Below are 21,181 nucleotides of genomic sequence, written 5' to 3'. Positions count from 1 at the left end.
GTATCTGAGACTCTTGATTTAGATCCATTCTTTTGTATAAAACTAGAAGAATGGAAAAGTCCTGCTTTCACTAGCATTTCCTTTCCTCTAGTCAGTGCTTCTAGATTCCCAGATGCCTGGCCTTGATTGGGAAAGATTCTCATGGAAACTGTGGGGAGATGTCAAACAAAGAGTAGAGAGAGACAGTAGAGAGCTGAAGTAGATAGCCACAGTGCCAACCCTTGGCTGACAGCTTTTGCCACGCACTGCAGTGATGTGAGTAATACGAGGAGAGTGGAAGGCTGATCTGATGCACAGCAGTGGATGGATTTAATGGGGAAGGGACTCATTTCAGAAGCACATTAGAATAAAGATGACTCATGTACGTAACAGGGATGTTAATCTTTGCAGCTGGATCAGCAGCTGTGTAAAAGTGATTGAGAGATGTTTAGATAATAGCTAAGCCTTCTGCTGGCAAATGCTTTCTGGGTGTTTTTAGATGCATGAACATGAAACACATTGTAATGATTAAACATTCAGGAGGGAGAGCAGGAAGAAAAGAAAAAAACATTGGGTCTCTTCTGAGCCACATTTTTTTATTTTTAAAGAACAGTTTTGAATAATCCCATCTGCTAGTTTGATCAGTAGTGTCCTAGTAAATAATGCTTCACAGATATATTTGCTAAAAGCGCCATTAGTGTCAGTTTTCTTCTTGCCCCATGTTAACACCATCACTTCAAAGTGAAGTTGAAGAGACTTAGGTACAAACTTGTCTAAAAAGCACAGTTTCAGAGGTCAAAATGCTATGCTGATCATCACAAAATATTTAAACAGGATGATTTTGGATTCACAGCCTAGAAAGAACTAACTATGCTAATACTCACTTTAAATGCAAGAAAACCTGGCCACTAAAAAGAAGAGGAGCTTTGTGCATTCAGACTCCTCAGATACAGTCTCCAAAGGTGCCTGCTCACTAATTTCTTTTAAATCCATGCAAATGGTTTCAGTCTCTGCCTTGCAATGGAAGTAAAAGAAAGTCCAGTTGTTTATATTTACTGAGTTACTGCAGAAATTCAATTACATCTCATTCCTGTATGCCATCACTTCAAGTATTCAGTATGTTTAGTCAGTGCTTGAGCAAAGAATACCTCTGCAACTTATGGTGACAGTTTGAAAATGTTAAAACAGAAGTCAGCATCACCACCCTTACGGAGATCATTGTTTACTTATTTGCTGTCTATATAGCACTCCCTACTTTGTACCATTTGAAATTCTAATTAAAATATACAGACAAGAAAAAAATACAAAAGTATCTGTAATTATTTTAATACTTACATTTTTTCTATGTGTTACAAACTTGGGAGACCATGTGGTTTATTTAAGCAAATACAAGATTAAAGAACATTAACTCAGGCCTTTCACAGCATAGTCTGTACCAGAACAAATAGCACATATGCCCTAATCATTAGTTCAGGTAGCATACAAAATGCACAGTTGAGTTCTAAGATGTCTGGCTGAATTGATTTCTTCATGCTCTCCTTTCAAGGTTAAATTCATATTGTTTAGTAGAAGTTTTAAAAATAGGATCTATATTAAGGCACAATTGAAGAGTATTCAGAACATTACAATTTGGCTCCCTATGAAAAACATCAGGTAGAAAAAAAGGGATGGCAGTATTTTATAGACAGTTAAAACACATTTTTTTCTCTAAGCTGCACTGAAAACTCATGCCAGGCTAAAGGAGATTCTGTAAGGTCCTTTTCCTTAGGAGGAGAAAGACTGACATATGTACAAACTAATAACCAAACACGATCTGCTGGGTTAGAAATGACAGTCCTTGGTAGAAATTAGGGCTATTTTTCACAGGTTAATTACACATAGAATTAACAAGGTCAAACTAATAATTACTGGTAGATGTGAACAGATTCAAGCAGAAAAAGCTCTGAGTACAAAAGACATGACAACACTGGTTGCTGACTGGTGAACAGTCAACAGAACAGCAAAAACCCCAACCAAGTACATTTTACATTATGTGCATCTTTTTTCCATAATGAAGTAATGATTAATTATGTGGAAATAAAGTTTTCTTTAAACATGTTACAAACATAATGGTGATTTAAAAAAAATTCTTACAAGGTATCTGCAGCAACTCTTCCCAACTACCTGTGGATGCTTCTTAATTAATCCTTTTTACAGCCTGATCTTTTACTCCAGTCCCAAGTAAGGCTACTAAAGAATGTACCTTCTCTAGACAATTTCTGCTGGAGGTGTGGCCCATTCTTAGGATGAATATGGCTTAATTACTTCAATAGCTCTGTTCTATTAAGTTTAAAAAGCAATAGGAAAATTTCTTAACTGCAATACTGTGTAGTGTAATATTACAAAACTAAATACCACATACATACAATTTTGGACATCTTGCAGCCCACTGCTGAAAATGTGACTTGGAAAACATGAAATTTAATGCTTTAACTGAAGCAATGTGGATTAATAGCATCCTTCATATAGAAACATGTGGCCTAACCTGTGTCTACCAAAGTAAGACATCATTATAGTTTGCATGCAAATAAATAAGTGCAGTTGAGGTATAAGAGACCTAATCAGTGTCTTAAACAGTCTTTATCCATATATATACATATACATAAATCTTGAAGCTAGTAATCGTATAGGATATTGTATGGGACCTAAATATTATATAAGACTTAAGCTTTGTCCCAGATAATTAGGTAAAAGTAAGGGGAAAAAAAAAAAAAAAAAGAGGAAAAAATATCCTGTCCAAGGAACATTGACAGTCAGGAGGAAAATAAAGGATTTTAATGTTACTGTGATTCTTTCAGTTATCATCCTCGTCATCCTCTTCAACGGTTTCTCGTAGACCTTCGCTCAGACGACTTTTTCCAGCCATTTCTAATAAGGCCTGAGCCTCGGGATCTACATCCAGGATACTCTTCTTACCCTTTTTCTTCAAAACAAAACAAACATAAAGTCAGTTTAAAATGTCATTATGAATGAATCGATATCAAGCTACAAGAAACAGACATACCCAAAAGCCTGCAAGTAATCTGGTTTGCTAACTTGTCACAATGAAACATGGAAACTATGTAAGTAAGGCATTTAAGATTCATTGTATTACATCACGTAACTTTTATTGCTGCAGTTATATAAAACAGTCATAAACTTTTCTTAAGATGACAGTGAACTATTTCAAGGTTTTTCAGGTTAGATGCCAGCCAGAACATCCTGGTTAACTTGACTTCAGTTTAAAGTGCAGATGTGAACTTTTTCTAAGAAGAAGAGATTGAAGTATAGTTCAACATTTTTTGTAAGGAATTTGTTCTGTTTCTATTTAGAGCTACGTGTCCAGCAAACAGGGCACATTAATCCAGTTTGAAACAAAATAAAATAAGAAAACAACCAAAAGCAACACCAAACTGTGCAGACTAGACAGTTCAATAACAGAATAAATTAGACAGCAGAGACTGGAAAGTGGTTGCCTACTCATTCCCAGAAATAATCCAAGTGCAGAAAGACTAGCATAAATCTATTCACATGAATTTTCTGTAAACCAATAGTAAATTCAAAGTTAATGATAAATCTTTTGGGCTCTCTTCCTGAACTACAGATTAGGCTCACTAATTGTGAGCTTCCAGTGTTTGCTTTCTGGTTTACAAACAGTGGGTTTTACTGAGCCCCTCCAAGGAGGTTCATCCAGGACACCATTCCTCAATATCAGAAAGGTCTTTTGAAGTTCAGAATAAAATACTGCTCTGCTGACTCTATCGCCTCATGGCTCCTGATGTTCTTTCTTGCTGGCACCCTCAGTAATTCCACCAGCGTTCTGCCATTTGCTTGCTATGAAACATATGGTACCATAAGGGCCAGTTAAAGAAAACATTATTCATTACAATAGAGAGACAGGGGTTAATAAGAAAACTATAACAGTAAGTTTTGCGCTCATGTCTTCCGTTCCAATCAGGACACAATTTCACAGGTTCACCTACCCCTGCACTTTCAGGGAGGTCTCCCACTGCCCAAACTTCCATGGCATCCAGTGTAAAATCCTCTTTTGCTGACAGCTGGGGACTGTTGTAGGTGGTACATCGAGGCTTTGCTTTACTGTGTCCCTTCCCATAGTCACTGTCTATCCAGAGTCCAAAGTACCCGTGTTGTCCACCCATACCCTGTGAACCAGAGCAGCACACTAAGCACTTGGTACACATGTAAACCAAACTGGGCAAGTTATGAAACCTGCAGTATAAATTGCTTAATACTTACAAGTCCATTTGGCATTGTTTGTTGGCCATGGTTCAAATACATGTAGTGGTCATTATAGGTTGTGTATGTGTAAACAGCAAGAGAGGGGAAAACAGAGAACAGAAAGCACCTGTCGTCACCTGTAAACAGAAAAGCATCTGTAGTCAAACAACTGGCCAAGCAATAATGTGCCTACCAATAGGGTAGGAAAAAAATATTGAAGAAGTGCAGCTGAATAAATCAAAGACAGCAGCTGCAATTTCAGAAAGCCAATACCAATCTCCCAGCAAGATCTAGACCTATTGTTTATTTTCAGTTAACTCTGTGCAGGGTCACAGAAATCAATGTGATTATATAGCTGTGACCAAGAGCAGAGTCAGAGGCATGACTAGTACGTTACATTACTATGCAAGGGTACACCTATCACAGGCCTGCACTGCGTCATCTAAAACTGGCCAGCTGCTAGACCTGAATAAACTGGTATGAGTGCAGACTCCCTTACAGATCAGTTTAGGGTCAATGACTTAGAGTACAATTTTCATTATGCCCAGTTTGGTATTCAGAGGGACCTGTGGTATGATTGTCTAGTATACTACATGTGTTAGTCTATCAGGAAAAGACACAAAGCAAATGGGTAATCAACACACATAATATTGTATTAACTGACTAAAGTGGCAGTTATCAAATACTAATTAAGTACAGGAATTTAGTTTTTAATGTAGCAAAAGTAAGGATTCCCAACAGCACAGATTACCCAGAGTCCATAATTTTCTTAGTTTTTTTTTTTTTTTTTGGAGAGCAATCACAAAAACTCTTTCCAAAGAGTTACAAAAAAGCCCTCTCTTCTCTCCAGAGGTTTCAAGGGAACAAGAAGTTTAGCTTGTCCAAAGGATCCTTTTGCTGCTGGGAGAACAAAGACAAGCATAAATGGCAACAGGAGGCTTAAACAGGGGAAGTTTAGATTGTACATAAGGAGGAAATTCTTTCCTGTTAGTGTGGTGAGGCACTGGAATCGTTTGCCCAGGGAGGTTGTGAGTGCTCCATCCCTGGCAGTGCTCAAGGCCAGGTTGGATGAAGCCTTGGGTGGAATGGTTTAGTGTGAGGTGTCCCTGCCTATGGCAGGGGGGCTGGATCTAGATGATCTTGAGGTCCTTCCCAACCCTAACTGTTCTATGATTCTATAATTCTATGAACCTGGCTCAGCTCTTTTAAGATGGAAGATTGCCATCTGCTGGGCATCTTACATAAACTCTATGTTATGTTTCCCTCATTTTCATTTCATTTCCAACCTATGCAGCCACGGGGTTGGTAAGATTTTACTTAAAAGAAAGCTTGGTTTATGATCAATATCAAATAACAGACAAACAATCAATAATATGCCTGACTGGGTACAAAGCAAGAATAACTTAACATGTATTTTATGTTTTTCAAAAATTAGTGTTATTTTTGCCAAAGGAAAATACACTTGGAAGTGTAAGAAATACTTCATGTCATAAAAGTGAAATAGTATCCATTAAGTGGACAGGATTCCTGTATCTGTATAGATTAGACAACATTTAACAGAGCCAGGAGATAATAGAAAAAGAAAAGTGAGTTTTACCTTGAAACTGTGGCTTTACCTCCCAGGAGTGAGATGCAAATCCACCAAAGATATAACCATCTAAGTCCTTTAAGATCATTATGCAAGGACCCTTGTTCACTATATGCGCACATAACTGTGAAAAGCTTTCCCCATGAAGCCTAGAAGAAAATAAAAGCTGCCACTTGTGCTGTAGCTCTGCAGGCAAGTGGGAGTTGATGTATATAATGGATGGGATGTCAAAGAGACTGACAAATCCTCTTCCCTTGATGCCTTTGCAGCTTGGAACCAGGTTGAGTATGTCTTTGGTTTGGTCTGTGAGAGAGTGCAGAACATGGAGGCCTTGCCTGGTAATAACACTGAGGAAAACCGAGATCTGGGGAACTCGGTACACCCAGTCCTCAATGACACTTTGATCAAAATTTGTCTCCATCAACTGAGGACCCACAGGTTTTGTCCCATCTAAATAATAAGACACAGAGGAACAATAGTAAGTCTCCCAGTCCGGAAAATAATCTGTTGATTTTCAAGTGTAAACACAATATTACATTATTTTAAAGGATATGAAGCCACATGTGAAAGGAGTCAGTGACAGTAAAATGTCACCTATGTTAAGCAGATGCATCTACAGAGCTGAGAAAAAACTGCCTGTGACATCCACTGTTTGGGCTGTCATGACTAAGAAACGTGTATCTTAGTTACAACTTCTGAGATGTTCTTTGCAAGACAGCAAAATCAATTATTACGACAGTGCAAAGATAAACCTACACTTTGTAAAACGACATACAGTCATAAATACATGCACATGCATATAAATGCCAGCCACCTGCAAGTCACGTATTTGCAAAATAGGTATGTTCCATGACAAGTAGTTTTGTACATCCACTTAAACTGGGACTTCAAAACTCTACTGAATTTCACAGAATCATAGAATAGTTAGAGCTGGAAAGGACCTCAAGATCATCCAGTTCCAACCCCCCCTGCCACGGGCAGGGACACCTCACACTAAACCATCCCACCCAAGGCTCTGTCTGACCTGGCCTTGACCGCCACCAGGGATGGAGCTTTCACAGCTTCCCTTGGCAGCCCATTCCAGTGCCTCACCACCCTCACAGGAAAGAACTTCCTCCTTATATCCGATCTAAACTTCCCCTGTTTAAGTTTGAACCCACTCGCCCTTCCCCTGTCGCTACAGTCCTTGATGAACAGTCCCTCTCCAGCATCCTCGTAGGCTCCCTTCAGATACTGGAAGGCTATGAGGTCTCCACGCAGCCTTCTCTTCTCCAGGCTGAACAGCCCCAACTTTCTCATCCTATCTTCACAGGGGAGGTGCTCCAGTCCCCTGATCATCCTCGTGGCCTCCTCTGGACTTGTTCCAGCAGTTCCATGTCCTTTTTATGTTGAGGACACCAGAACTGCACACAGTGCTCCAAGCGAGGTCTCATGAGAGCAGAGGGGCAGGATCACCTCCTTTGACCTGCTGGTCACGCTCCTTTTGATGCAGCTCAGGATACGGTTGGTTTCTGGGCTGTGAGTGCACACTGAAGCCGGCTCATGTTCATTTTCTCATCGACCAACATTCCCAGGTCCTTCTCCTCAGGGCTGCTCTGAATCTCTTCTCTGCCCAATCTGTAGCTGTGCCTGGGATTGCTCTGACCCAGGTGTAGGACCTTGCACTTGCCATGGTTGAACTTCGTAAGGTTGGCATCAGCCCACCTCACAAGCATGTTGAGCTCCCTCTGGATGGCATCCCTTCCCTCCAGCGCATCAATCAAACCACATAGCTTGGTGTCATCGGCAAACTTGCTGAGGGTGCACTCAATCCCACTGTCCATGTCACCGACAAAGGTGTTGAACAAGACCGGTCCCAACACCGATCCCTGAGGGACACCACTCGATACCAGTCTCCAGCCGGACATTGAGCCATTGACCACAACTCTTTGTGTGCAGCCATCCAGCCAGTTCTTTATCCACCAAGTGGTCCACTTATCAAGTTGATGTCTCTCCAATTTAGAGACAAGAACATCATGTGGGACAGTGCCGAACGCTTTGCACAGGTCCAGGTAGATGAAATCAACTGCTCTACCCTTGTCCATCAGTTCTGTAGCCCCATCATAGAAGGCCACCAAATTGGTCAGGCAGGATTTGCCCTTAGTGAAGCCATGCTGGCTGTCACCAAGCACCTTGTTGTTTTTCATGTGCCTTAGCATGCCTTCCAGGAGAATGTGCTCCAAGATTTTACCAGGCACAGAGGCGAGACTGACTGCTCTGTAGCTCCCTGAGTCATCCATTTTCCCCTTCTTGAAAGTTGGGGTTATACTTCCCTTTTTCCAGTGACTGGGAACTTCACCTGACTGCCATGATCTTTCAAATATGATGGACAGTGGCTTAGCAACTTCATTCGCCAGCTCCTTCAGGACCTGCGGATGGATTTCATCAGGTCCCATGGACTTGTGCATGTTCAGGTTAAGACGGTCTCTAACCAGATACTCTCCTACAGTGGGCCTAAGGTCTTCATTCTCACAGTCCCTGCATCTGCCTTCTAAGACTTGGGTGGTGTTTGTTCAATTCATTAGGGACTGTAGTGATAGGACAAGGGGTAACAGGTTAAAACTTAAACAGGGGGAGTTAAGATTGGATATAAGGAGGAAGTTTTTTACTGTGAAGGTGGTGAGGCATCAGAATGGGTTGCCCAAGGAAGTTGTGAATGCTCCATCCCTGGCGGTGTTCAGGACCAGGCTGGACAGAGCCTTGTGTGACATGATTTAGTGTGAGGTCTCCCCGTCCATAGCAGGGGGGTTGGAACTAGATGATCTTAAGGTCCTTTCCAACCCTAACTATTCTATGATTCTATGAATTCAGGGGAGAAAGATGGTACGGTAAAACAAATAAAATTCCCAAGTCATTCACAAAGCACTAGGCTTGAAATACTGGTCTCACCATTTCAACTCAAAGATGTAACATGAAGAGAAAAACTCTTGTAAGATCAATGAGCAGCTGAACTCTGTGCCATTCTAGGATATACTGTATCAGTGCCACCTACCTGCAAGCTTCAATTCTGATAGCAGCTGAGAAGCCAGAGCCTTTACTCCACCCGCAGAATCCCTAGTATTCTCCAAATTCCAACCTTTCAGTTCCTTCCTGTAGCTCAGTACATGGACCACAGACATGATCAGATCCTCTGTGAACTTAGAAAGTTAAAACATCACCATTTTGGCATTTCTTAAATAAAATCATCAAGAGATTGAAAGGACTTTCTGAAAGTAAAGTTGTGTAGTATTGATGCTGTAACCCCAATGGCAAAAACATCTCATAGTAAGTCAGAAATAACAGAAATGCTATTTCAGTTTCATAAGTCTTGAAAAGTATCCTTTTTCAAGACATTCTGTAAATGTTATTTCACAAATCATCTCCATAAAATATGGCATGAAAGTGGGAATGAAAGTCCAATTTTTGCTGTGGTAGGAGTGAGTTAGTTTTGCAAGATGCCACCCTGTCACCTTGCAAGCTACGTATTTGATTCACACATCTATCCTGCAACTAAAGCTCTAGAAAACACATTCTCAGTTCCCAGAAGCACCAGCTACACCATAACCCTTGCTGGCTCTTCAATATAGCCAGTCTCAGCACTCTTCAAACAAGAGAGTTTGTGAAATATCACACAAAACAGTCAGCGTATGCCACAAAATCCAGATTCTGTTTCTCAAAGTAGACAATTCAGCATAGGAAAGCCCACAGCTGAAACAGTCACCCCATATAACATGGTTTGCCTACACTGTTTTCCACAGATCAGCAAGTTAGTAGTATACAGAGACTAAAACAAATACAAAAGTCAGGAACCCTTGTTTTGAATCTTGTGCTCTGAAGATTACCTTCAGATTACCTACCCATTTCTGTCCTCTTAATATCCCCCCCACAGCACCTGTTTACCTCTTGAATTTGCTTGCCTTTCACAGGCCCTTCTGTATTGGAGATCATTTTCATTATTATGGCAATCTTCTCATCTGCATTTCCTTTTAAGAGGTTTGACATAAAAATTACAAACTGCTCCTTAGCAATCTGTTCATTCAGCCCAGATGATTTCCCAGTCAGGGCAATACTTTTCATTCCATTGTATAACCGAACAGTCATTTGCTCTGGTAATGGCCCCCGTGTATACGCCTACAATCAGAAAAACAGCAAAGAACATATTATACAAATAAAAAATAACTCGTATTTTCCAGCTAATCTGTGCTGACATGTACCACCGTGAATGAAGTATTTCAATACCAAGTACCTATTACCAGCAGCAAACTTTTGTCAAAGGACTGGTTTTCCAAGAGAAAAAAAACAAAAAACAACTCTATTTTTACATAGTACCTCCTTTTCAATACTAATCAGTGATTTAAGTTGACAATGGTTTTCTACAAATGCCATGGACTTCAAGAAAACCCCAATACTATAAAGTGATAACAGCGTTTCTATATGATAACTATGTTTTAAAGCTTACAACTCTGCCACGCCAACATCTAAAATTTAAACTTTTGATAGTGGAGTTCAAGAATACTTAAAAAAAAAAAAAAAAAAGAGAAAGTAAAGTTTTTTCCATATCTCAGTTTTGGCCTTACAACAATGCAGGCCGTCATGCACACATAGAAACAATTCTGAGAAGTTTCCGTCCGCATAGCAACATCTAATTCAAGCACGGAACAAAACTGAGATTGCCTGATTATTATAAGGCAACCCTAATGTTAAGACAGTCGAAATCAAAACGTATTCATCTAAACTGCATAACTGGCGCTTTGAATTGAATCTAACTGGTATACTTCATCATGAATCACAACACTGTGGGAAAGATCTGACTGGATTCAAGAAACTTTCACAGTGTTCAAGATAATTACATGGTTTAAACATAAATCATCTAAAATACATCCATACAGTAGGACATGATTGCACAGTGTCTTCACTGCACGAAGTGCTGTGCTTAACATACCAACCTGACTTGACTCTTATGTACCGGGTGTAGCCCGGTAGGGACTATGCTGAAATCAATGGAACTCCAGCTGCATAAAAGCACTCCAGCTGCTATCACCAATCTATTGCTGGCTCAAAACCGCTCCTATTGAAGCCACCAGGGCTGTTAATGGCTGGTAATGTGCATATAGGGCAATATTCAATATGCCAACCTCTACCCTGCTTTTCTTGACGTCAGTGGTAAAACTCCCATTGATTTAAGCAGAGACAGAATTAGCAGCCACAGTCTTGCACATTAGAGTGCTTCATATTGAGGGAGGGATGGTCACAAGGGGTACAGCTGTCTTTAAGAGGTTTTCTGAAAGTGCTATATGAGCCTGAAGTGGGACAAGCAGCAGGGAACATAAAACCCCTCTATTGAAGGGCTTTTTACTTCACACTGGAATAGTATCCACCTACTCCCTACCCTTTCCTACCCATCGCTTTGTTGCATTGTTTTGTTATGCTTACGTTATTCCAGTGAGCAGACCAGGGTCGCAAAATGGACTGTAAAAAGTTAATCTTCAGTAAACATCTAAAAAACACCTCTTGACAGTTTAGAATCCTTGTCTGAAATGGCTTCAAGAAGTATCTGGAGATACCTGCTCTATTTGCTTTCCAAGCTCTGCAGTGCAGCCTGCTCCAGTCCAGAATCCATGCAGTTTCCTTCCAGTAAAGCACTGGGCCTAAGCAGAGTGATACCTACATAAGGTAATGCTTGGGGCCTTGTCAATATGACCAGACTATTGCTAGATCAACCTAGGTGAGGCATGAGCAGAAACACCTCAAACTGCCGCAATCAATCTAGCCAAGGCATAAACACAGACACCTTCAGGCATTCCACTGCAATAGCCCTTTACTGAGGAATTAGGCATCTACAGTCTTTCAAAAGATAGTAAGTTGGCAAACAGAAAATCAGGAAAAGAAAAACATTCATTGAACATCATATTGATCTAGGGGCAAGACTAGAAAAAGAACTTCTTCCAGGTCCCAAATAACAGACACCAAGAACCAGACTGTTGGATGTACTAGGGCTAAAAAGCTGTGCAGAAGCAACAACACTACTTCCAAACTGGTGGTGGTCCATAAACAGCCAGGCTGGAAGAAGGCTAAAGCTGGGCTGCATGCTGACACACTGCTAAATATCTTAAAATAACCTGCTTCTTTCACCAAGTTTTAATTTGATTCCATCAACTGTGCAACATATATGAGAACACACTTACACTATTACATTCATTTGGCCACTTGATTCCTGCCTAACTGAAGTTATCAAGTATTGCAACAAATCATTTTCCTCTTCCTTCTTGATTAGAAAATGAATGCAAAGTTAATCAGAAAGCATAACGTATGTTAATTACCTAAACCAGAGAGACACAGCTTAATCAAGCAAAACTGAACCCTCTCCTTTTAATGCAAGTTAAAAGATTAGAGACAGTGATGCAACTGAGGAAAACGTAACTAAATACAAACCAACTATGTGACAGCTTCTTCCAGGGGGAAGAATATTAATTTTCATACATCCCAACTTACTTCAGAATCAGGAAAGCTGCAAATAGACCCAACAGTGCAATTTAAAATAATCAATACAAACCTGAAAGTCACTACTCATGTTAAGTGTAAGAAAAGGTTTGATATTCATCCTGCCTCAAAATATAGTATTAAATTGAAAAAAAAAAAAAAAAAAACAGTCCTTAAAAAGTAACTATTGCCATGTCTTTAGCTCTTTCTGGAATTATGTTCAATGCAGGTATATCAGGAATAATATTGTCTTGCCTGTAGTGCTTCCAGAGTCACAGTTTTCTTTGTAGCTTTGCTATTTTTTCCTTCAGCTGAACCACTCGATCCTGATATGGTGTCAAATACTCCATCGATGTCAGACTGCTCCTCAGGAAGGAATCTGGAAAGGTAATTCTGATACACGTTGCTTTCTGCATTTCCCATCTTTTCAGCCTGCAGATAAGGAAAAGGAACAAAAAAGCAGTAAACAGAAAGGCATCTCAATGGCCATATCAAACAGACTAACATACCAGTGCAAGTTTTACAAGAGGAAATGACCAACCTTCCAGAAAACTATAAACTACTGTTTATGCTCTGTACCCACTGTGACTTAATGAACTTGAGGAACACGAGCAACTGTACTTTAAAAATTTCCAATCTGTCAGCTCTTTGCTAAACCCACCCTGTTTACCAATTCAAACCTCATTCAGGTCTTATCAAATGGAAAAAACGATACGATCTAATGATTAAATTAGCTTGCAAAAAGTGACCACGAGTCTGTCAACTGGAATACATCAGTAATGTGAAGGGAGTAGCCTGATTATGGATTATTTATGACAGGTTATGCTACATCTTTCTGATGCATTAATGGACTGAAGCTAATAAGATGTGGCACTAAAACCCTATCAACTGTAAAGCCTCTAGAGATGAGACAGGAATGTTTTTTCTAAGTATGCAACACAAAACTCATTCAAAAAGCTGCCAAGAAACACAGTAATATTTAGGATCACGACCCACGAAAAACACACAGCTTCATAGGCAGTCAGTTGTTGAGAGCTTGTACCACAGAATTAAGGTTGGCTGAGGTGTTTGGGGGGTTTTGTTAGCTTTTAGACATTTAATGGTACAACTGCGATTTCCCTCACTATTCCAAGATTCACCAGCATTATAAAGACTAATTTTGTAGGTCTGAAAAACAGTAAGGCCTGAAATCCCGAATTCCACCATCACTGTAAATGGCCTTCCCATCTATCTAGGGCAGACACACTCCTGGGGTGGCAAAATAAAAAAGGATGGGAAACATAATAAGACACCCTTTAATGGTTTCCTTTCCACATATCCCTTGTCCTTTCTGGCACCTCACTTTTGGTTCCACAGAAACCTCCTTTTGCAGACAAGCCCATCACACAGCCCTTCTGCAGCCCCAGGACTCTGTGCAGCCTAATCCAGTCTTTCTGTACTGATGCTGACTTTGATAAACTACTGCATGGAAGAGGCCGGGCAGGGGCCCTTTACCTTCGCTGAAGAGCACAGGCGCAAAACGCTTGTTTGCCTGCGAGGAAGACACCGATCGTGGGGTAAACACCAGAGGCAACGGAGACGACTGTACCCTGGCACACGAACCATGCAGCCCCTGACTCAAGCAGCGATCCGCTGCAGAAAGGGGGCCCCCGACCCTTCTCCCCCAGCCAGAGGATGCACAAGTGGGGAAGCTCCGCCGCGGCCCAGGGGCTGTCCCCGCAGCGGGGCCGAGGCCCGGTGCTCACGCATGGCGCTCCCCGCACCGGAATCGGTACCAGGCCGGACAAAAGGCTGAGCGGCTCGCCCTTCTCCTGGTTCATTTCCCGGTACGCTCAGCCCATCCCTCCCACACGGCTGGCACCAGGCCCGCCGTGCTCCCTCTCCCTCCCCGCCATCCCGGCGACAACGCTGAGCGGGAGGCGAGCGACCCCCGCTCCGGGACGGGGCGAGGTGAGGCAGAAGGCAGGACCGCCCCGTTGCTTACCGACAGCACTCCCTACCCCTCTCCGCGCCCCGGCCTGGGCCTCTACCTTTTAACGCAGGCCCCGGCAGCCGGGGCCGGGGCGCGCCGGCGCCCGCAGGCCGCAGCGCTGGGGCGGAGCGCGGCGGGGCGGGCGATGGGCCGTGCAGGGGGTGGTGCCGTGCGGGGCCGCGCCGCAGGAGGCGCTGGCGGGGAGGGACTGAGACCGATGCGGGGATCGGGACAGGCGGGGCCGGCGCCGCGGTGGAGGGGGAGAGGCAGCGGTGCCGGAGCCCGCTGTGGAAAGCCGTGAGGAAGTAAGAGGAGCACAGTCAGGGCTGTCAGTGCCTTCTGCCACAGACCCCCTGCCTCGGCCCTTGTCAGAGCTGCCTCAGTACTGGTCACCTCTGGCAGGGACTGCCTGGGGTGGTCATAGAACCACAGAACAGTTTGGGTTGGAAGGGACCTTCAGGGTCACCTCCCTGAGGGGACTCTTATCCCTGAGCAGGCTCTTGTCCCTGAAGGGGCTCTTCTACTTAATGAATTCTTCCACCTGAAGAAGAGCCCTAAACCATTGGGATTTTTTCACCAAAAAGAAGGTGAAAATTCAGTGTTACAAGGGTGGCAGACCAACTGACTTCTAGAGGAAAGGCTGAGAGAGTTGGGGTTGTTCGGCCTGGAGAAAAGAAGGCTCTGGGGAGACCTTATTGAAGCCTTTCAGTTCTTAAAAGGGCCCATAAGAAGGATGGGAAGGAGCTTTTAGCAGGGCCTGTTGTGACAGGACGAGAGGTGATGGTTTTAAACTAAAAGAGGGAGATTCAAGCTGGATGTGAGGAAAAATTCTTTACACTCAGGGTGGAAAAACACTGGCGAGGTTGCCCGGAGAGGAGGTGGATGCCCCGTCCCTGGAGACATTCAAGGCCAGGCTGGAGGTGGTTCTGGGCAACCTTGATCTAGTTGAAGATGTGCCTGCTCATTGCAGGGGGTAGGACTATATGGGGTTTTCAGATCAGTGACCTTCCATCTGTTACATTACTTTAGCAGTACTGCCCTTGTACTTTCAGCCACAGGATTTGTAATATATCAAGGCCTTTGCCTTCATAGCTGTGATGCTTCGTTTGGCCTTGGTTCATCTACTCTGATTGGTTTGTCTGCAGCCAGAGCTCAATGTGAAGCCTCCTTCCAGACAGCGGAAAGATGTCTGCAGATTTCTACAAAGCTGGTGTTTGCATTCCTGCAACCAGATACCATGGAACAGCTTAGCAGCCTTGGCATTTAACTTTCAATTATAGTCTGATCGGTGTGTTGTCAACAGAAAGCATCAATGTTCCTTTATACATAAGAAAGAAAATTATCTGTACTAGCCATGGCAGAGCTCCCTTTTATTTGTTCTTTTGCACCAAGTAAAAGTTTATAAAGTTCAAAAAATACCCATTTGGGGGTTTTGTGGGTTTTTAATCTTCATGGTATGCAAAACTTCATAGACCCCTGTAGAATATCCTTGATGCCAGCTCTGACTTAGAAACACGTTGACCACAATTTCAAGACGTTCACATTTGAATAAATGGATGCCGATTCAGGTTCATAATGGTCATCACTATAGTCATGGAAGTTAACCAGCTTGAGTCAGCAGGATCGGGATATAACAAGTCAAAGCGGAGGAAAATAATATGTTCATGTAATGTGCGCGCGAATTCAGCAAAGCTCATCTGTGCTTGAGACTTATTTGTCCACACGGTGGCATTGCATGTTTAGAATGTTAGGCAGGTAGCCTGCACAGAGGTCTTCAACACTGTTCAAAGCGTGTCTAGATGCCCACATTTTCAGATTGCATGTGTGTAGAGGTAAAAGCCCATATAAGAAATTAGTTTCATCCCTTTCCCATTAATTCTGCAACCATAATATGGGCCAGGAGGACAAAAATCCATTTCTGGTGAAGCTCCCTCCCTGGGCCACATACACAGGTCCTGGAAAAAGTCTGCTCTGATGGTTTGGTTTCTGTCAATAATGAATTTCCAGTTGATGCCTAAGGAGAAAAAACGAAACATACAGCATAAGAATAACAAAGCTTTTGAACTGAAGTTATCTTTTTCTTCTTTATTTTTAAAGGCTATTATTTCTGTGTTTCTCATGCAATTGGATCTATTGGATGATTTTATTTTAAGAGTTGTGTTTCATACTGTAGTTCTGTCTGACATCTTTTCAGCCTGGAAATACAGGACCAGAGATTCTAGTGTAACTGACCTTGCACTAAGACAACCAGTGGCCAGCCAGCCAACTAAGAGTGACTGAGAGACGCACTGACCCGCAGTATCTTCACAAACATATGTTGACTTCATGACCTCTCTTCTCTCACTATTGAGCTCAGAACCAGTCAAATGATACCTGGCCTTCCTTAGCTCCAAGCAGATGCTTTTGCAAAGATGTCTGCTGCTTTGCCCTCTTCCATTCAGGTCTTGCCCATTTGTAAGAGAGGTGACTGGAGGAACTGTGGGTTTATTTGCCCTTCCTGTCAATCTAAACAGAGCTTCCTGCTGCTACTGGATGCCATTTTGTCACTTGCCTGTGACACTAGGCTGTAATCTGCAGGGTAGATGTACTCTTAAAGCCACAAGACACTAAATCGCATCGATTATGCTCCTACTAGGGGGAATTTCCAGGTCACAGGCTAGCACTGTTTCATAGCCTTTTTGCATTAAAAGTGTATAAAGTTATAAAATCAAACTAGTAACCTGGTCCGTGACAGTAATAATTTGCTGTAATAGCATAAGGGTAATAATTTAAAGAGAGTAATAATAACTCTCTTTAAATGACTAATCACTTCTTCACATGTATTTTCGGATGCTTTCACTGAGCTAGTTAGGTGTCTCAAGTCACTTTGTTTCTGCCAGTAAGAAAGGGAGAATACACTAAGAAGCCTTTTAAGGACATTTGAGAATATACTGGTATATAAAAAAGAGGAAGAAGACACAAGAGGGTTCTGGGAAACAATTGTGGTTAATTTTGTGAACTAGTGATAGAAGTTTATTTGTTTACAGAGTAAAAACAAACCCACAAACCCCCAAACTGTTTTATTTAAAACACTGTATGGTTTTGACTTGCATAAAATGGAGTAGGTTTGGTTTTATCAGTTTGTCAAGACTATAGAAAATCTAAATGGCCTTAGTTCCAGGTAATTCTAATAATACTTTCTTTCAGTTAAAGGAAATTATTATGAGGTAACAACCTAGAGTGCAAATTTTGAGTCGAGCAGCTGTTGTTTTATATCAAGCACAACTATTTTACTTAGATTATCTTTTCGTTTCTTTAAATTTTTCTCTTTTTTTATTTTTTTTCTTAGGATAGAACAGAGGGAAATTTTGCTGCTCATTGGTCTTGTGTGCATATGTTAAGGTTGTTACCCACCTTCTGGTGGTAGTGATGCAGAGGATCCATTTGATTCGCCTTTGACAAGAAACATACTTTCACTGTGTTCTTATTAAAGGCCAGCTGAAAATAGGACCCCACTGTGGCAGACTATGCAGAGAGAGAGAGATACAGAGGAGCTCTGTTCCAAATACACCTTTGGCTAGTTTGGGTCGGGTGTCCTGTCTCTGCTTCCTCCAGCTTCTTGTGCTCCTCCTCACTGGCAGAGCATGAGAGACTGAGAAGTCTTTAATCAGAGTAAGCATTAGCTAGCAACAACTAAATCATTGGTGTGTTATCAGCATTGTTCTCAGGCTAAAGTTGAAACACAGCACTATACCAGCTACTGAGAAGGAGAAAAATAGCTGTTACAACTGAACCCAGGACAGGGTATGTTCCCCTTTTGGGATATACTACCCTTTCGGGAAGGGGAGATTGGGAATATACTCCCGAACAAGCCACAGGGCTTTCAAACTGTCTTCCACACTGTAGTCCAGATAAGCAGCATTTAAAGTCACATGGAGGAAACACATTTCATACTTTTAACTTCCCAGTTATTACTCAGCATTTTAATTACATTATATTGCAGAACTGTTCCGTGCAAAAGAGGTCAGCCTTGACCTCTTGAAAACAGTGGAGTTAAATTATAAAAGACCCTTGTTCATGTTTTACGGTCTAATGAACACAAAAGTCATTGTACCTCTTTTTAATGCCATTAGGCTCTGTTTCCTGTTTTGATGTAGACTACAAGCCACCTACAGTCACAGTAAGTCAAATCATGCAAAAATGTTACTAATTGGTAAAACCAGTTGTCAGCTCAGCCCACTGATTGTCCTGTAGTGTGACCTCAGCTCAAAATTCCTTTGACTTTAAAAGGTATAGTCCAAACCTACACACCGATGCCCTTTTCTATATGTATTACTCAGCCCTGCATTTGCTTGGCTGGTATGACAGCCATAACCTTGCAGTTACATACCTGATTTGTCTTCTCTTTTTTATGGGTTTGCCATATATGGCTAAAAGAAAGAGTCTGCCTGTAACCAGAACCGCGTCCGTAGGTAGTCAGAAAGGAAATTCTGGGTTTTGCAAGTTTTTGCACTTTCCTCTACAAAAACTTCTGCCTGCTAGTAGCCAACTGCCTTCTATAAAAGGAGAAAGAAAGGGTGCAGTGAAGAGGTGACTCTGATTATGAGTAAAGATAGTAATATGCAGTATCTTTGAAAATGTACTTCCAGTGGGTAAAAGCCTCCTGTCACAGCCTGTTAACTGAGAGGAAGCATGTTGTTGCCAAGAGGCAGCCTCTATATTTACAGCAAAACTGCAATGCCTAACTTTATTAAATTAAATTGTAGGGGGTTAGACTAGATGATTTCCAGAGGTCCCTTCCAACTGTAATGAGTCTATGATTCTGTGAAATTGTAGTGTGTCTTGCATGTATATAGATCATAATGATTACCCTGGGCTGTGGACTAGATCCTGGTGACTGGAAGAAATAGATGACCCATAGTAAGGGGACAATATGGATATGGAGTTCTCTTAGGCTGCCCTAGCCTTATCTTCCTCAGAATACTGCACCCCATGTTTTGAGGGGGGTTGGATAGATCCTTTCCATTGTGTATGATTCAGAACTGTTTCATGGGAAGAGCAAGGTGGAATTATTACATGGCTGGACTAAATAGTTGAAAGGTAGGATAATTAATGTATGAAAATGTTGTAGGGCTTATTGGAGCAGTAATGAAGATGTGAGATGTTGACCATGCTGTCTTCTGGACTCTACAGAACTGAACAAAAAACAAAATACAAGCTCTTTGAAGTGAGGAGAAAAGATACTTTTGTACTCCATTTTGGGAGAATGTGGAGGAAGACATTACTCTTGTTATGCAGATTTTCTTTATGAAAAACACTTCGAACTGTCAGTGAGCCTAAACACAAAAGTAGTTTAATAATCAAAAATGTTAACTAGGAATTGGCTTAAAAAAAAAAAAAAAAAAAAAAGGAAAGAAAAAAAAAGGGCTTATTCCAATGTCTTTCACAAGGCAGTTTGCTTTCAGTTTATTGAATATGTGAAATGCAGGTCAGCTGAAAGGTGAGAGAATGTAATTATATGAAATAATACTTAACAAGAGAAGCTTCATTAAATATGCAACCTGTGATGCTTAGAAACTATACACAACCACTTCTGTTTATTTTCTGGTTAGCCCAGGCCTAGATAGATTTAAATAATTACTGCATAACCTAACTCTTTTGTACTGTTTGCCGAGGTTTGTCATCTCTATTTAGTAAAAACTGTAGAGGAGGAGAGCAAGTCTATAACTGAATAAAGGAGTCAAAGGGGAGAATTCTTTCTCTCACTGAATAGCAACAGTCATTGTTTTTGTTTCTTTTCTGTTGGTTTTTGTTTCATTTTGTTTTTAAAAGGCTGATTTCCATGAAGGAATTTTAGAATTTTTTCTAATAAGGAAGTTTCACAGAGGGTCTGACAATTCATAACTTTAGCTGTTTCCATATATAGTACTTCAGGATGAAAAGTAGGGGATCCTTTTACTCCGGATGGAAGAAGAAGGTCTCATTTCCTCAGAGCACAGCCTGCATTTAATCTATTTCAGTTGTAATATGGGCAACACTACACAGTAATAGTGCTGTGGCACAGATTTTTTTAAACTCGATATGAACATAGATAGCCCCACAGCATGCTACCATCACAACTGTGTTCTTGTGGTCAGACTGGTCTGCTGATCCAAACCCCTAGAAGTGTTAACACCAGCAAAGACAATACATGGAAATACAATGATAAAAAATCAAAGAATTTTAGAGAATTGTATCTTGAGTAGGAGATAGGAAAATCTCAGTAACGTTCCTGAACTCATTTTCACCCTCTTTCACCTCTTTAATGCACACGGACTCTCTCTCTTTTGCCAAACAGTAGGAGAAAAAAACGTACAAACATCTTACATTTGTAGTTACTAGTGAAGGAAGTCTTTTTCAGCAGGACAGCTGTGTTTCTTGGCAGTGTACGGTATTTACACCCACCATGTAAAGAGAAACCAGCTTTTGTTTTCTGTTGTATGGAGAACTCAGGTTTTTTAAAGAAGTAATTGAAACACGATCAGGACTTGTGTGATTTTCAGAGCCATTAAGTACATTAGCAAATTTCTTGTAATTTTAGGTGTTTGTGCTGCTAGCATTGCACTGCTTTCGTTGTTACTTGCAGCTTCTTCCCTACCACCTGGGCTGGATTTTATTTATTAAATTTCTTTTTGTGCAGTGCAGTTTATTTTCCACTGTAGCTCATCTTTTTGTCTGCTTCCCATAGTTTTGTACAGGTTAAATGGAGTGTGTCTACTGGGGTCCAAAGTCCTTGGCCTACCTTTCCCTGAGTAAATAAGTACCCATGCTGGGATGGTTATTGGCCAAAGCAATACTTGCCAAACCAGTGCAGATTATGGGAGCACACCGTTGCTGATTGCTCAGTGCTGGGATCTCTGCTCCAAGAG

General features: G+C 41.5%; 1 protein-coding gene across 4 annotated transcripts; it reads right to left on the bottom strand.

Moving 5' to 3' along the window:
- Positions 1 to 1,289: 1,289 nt before the first annotated feature.
- Positions 1,290 to 14,430, bottom strand: MEAK7 (MTOR associated protein, eak-7 homolog). 4 transcript variants are annotated; one of them, XM_065661058.1, is made up of 8 exons: positions 14,353 to 14,430; positions 12,578 to 12,754; positions 9,743 to 9,973; positions 8,856 to 9,000; positions 5,834 to 6,274; positions 4,255 to 4,373; positions 3,981 to 4,160; positions 1,290 to 2,941 (listed from the first exon to the last, which is right to left on the bottom strand). In XM_065661058.1, the coding sequence occupies exons 2-8, from the start codon at positions 12,743 to 12,745 to the stop codon at positions 2,813 to 2,815; spliced, it is 1,413 nt and encodes a 470-aa protein (XP_065517130.1). In that variant the 5' UTR covers positions 12,746 to 12,754; positions 14,353 to 14,430; the 3' UTR covers positions 1,290 to 2,812. The 4 variants fall into 4 exon arrangements, with proteins under 4 accessions (XP_065517130.1, XP_065517129.1, XP_065517128.1 ...); XM_065661057.1 differs by having other exon boundaries at positions 14,307 to 14,423; XM_065661056.1 differs by lacking the exon at positions 14,353 to 14,430 and adding an exon at positions 13,817 to 13,913.
- Positions 14,431 to 21,181: the final 6,751 nt, after the last annotated feature.

Source organism: Lathamus discolor, chromosome Z (assembly GCF_037157495.1).
Source record: "Lathamus discolor isolate bLatDis1 chromosome Z, bLatDis1.hap1, whole genome shotgun sequence".
Classification (NCBI taxonomy): Eukaryota; Metazoa; Chordata; class Aves; order Psittaciformes; family Psittacidae; genus Lathamus; species Lathamus discolor.
Note: the sequence above shows the minus strand (reverse complement) of the source record. Positions and strands in the feature narration are given on the sequence as shown.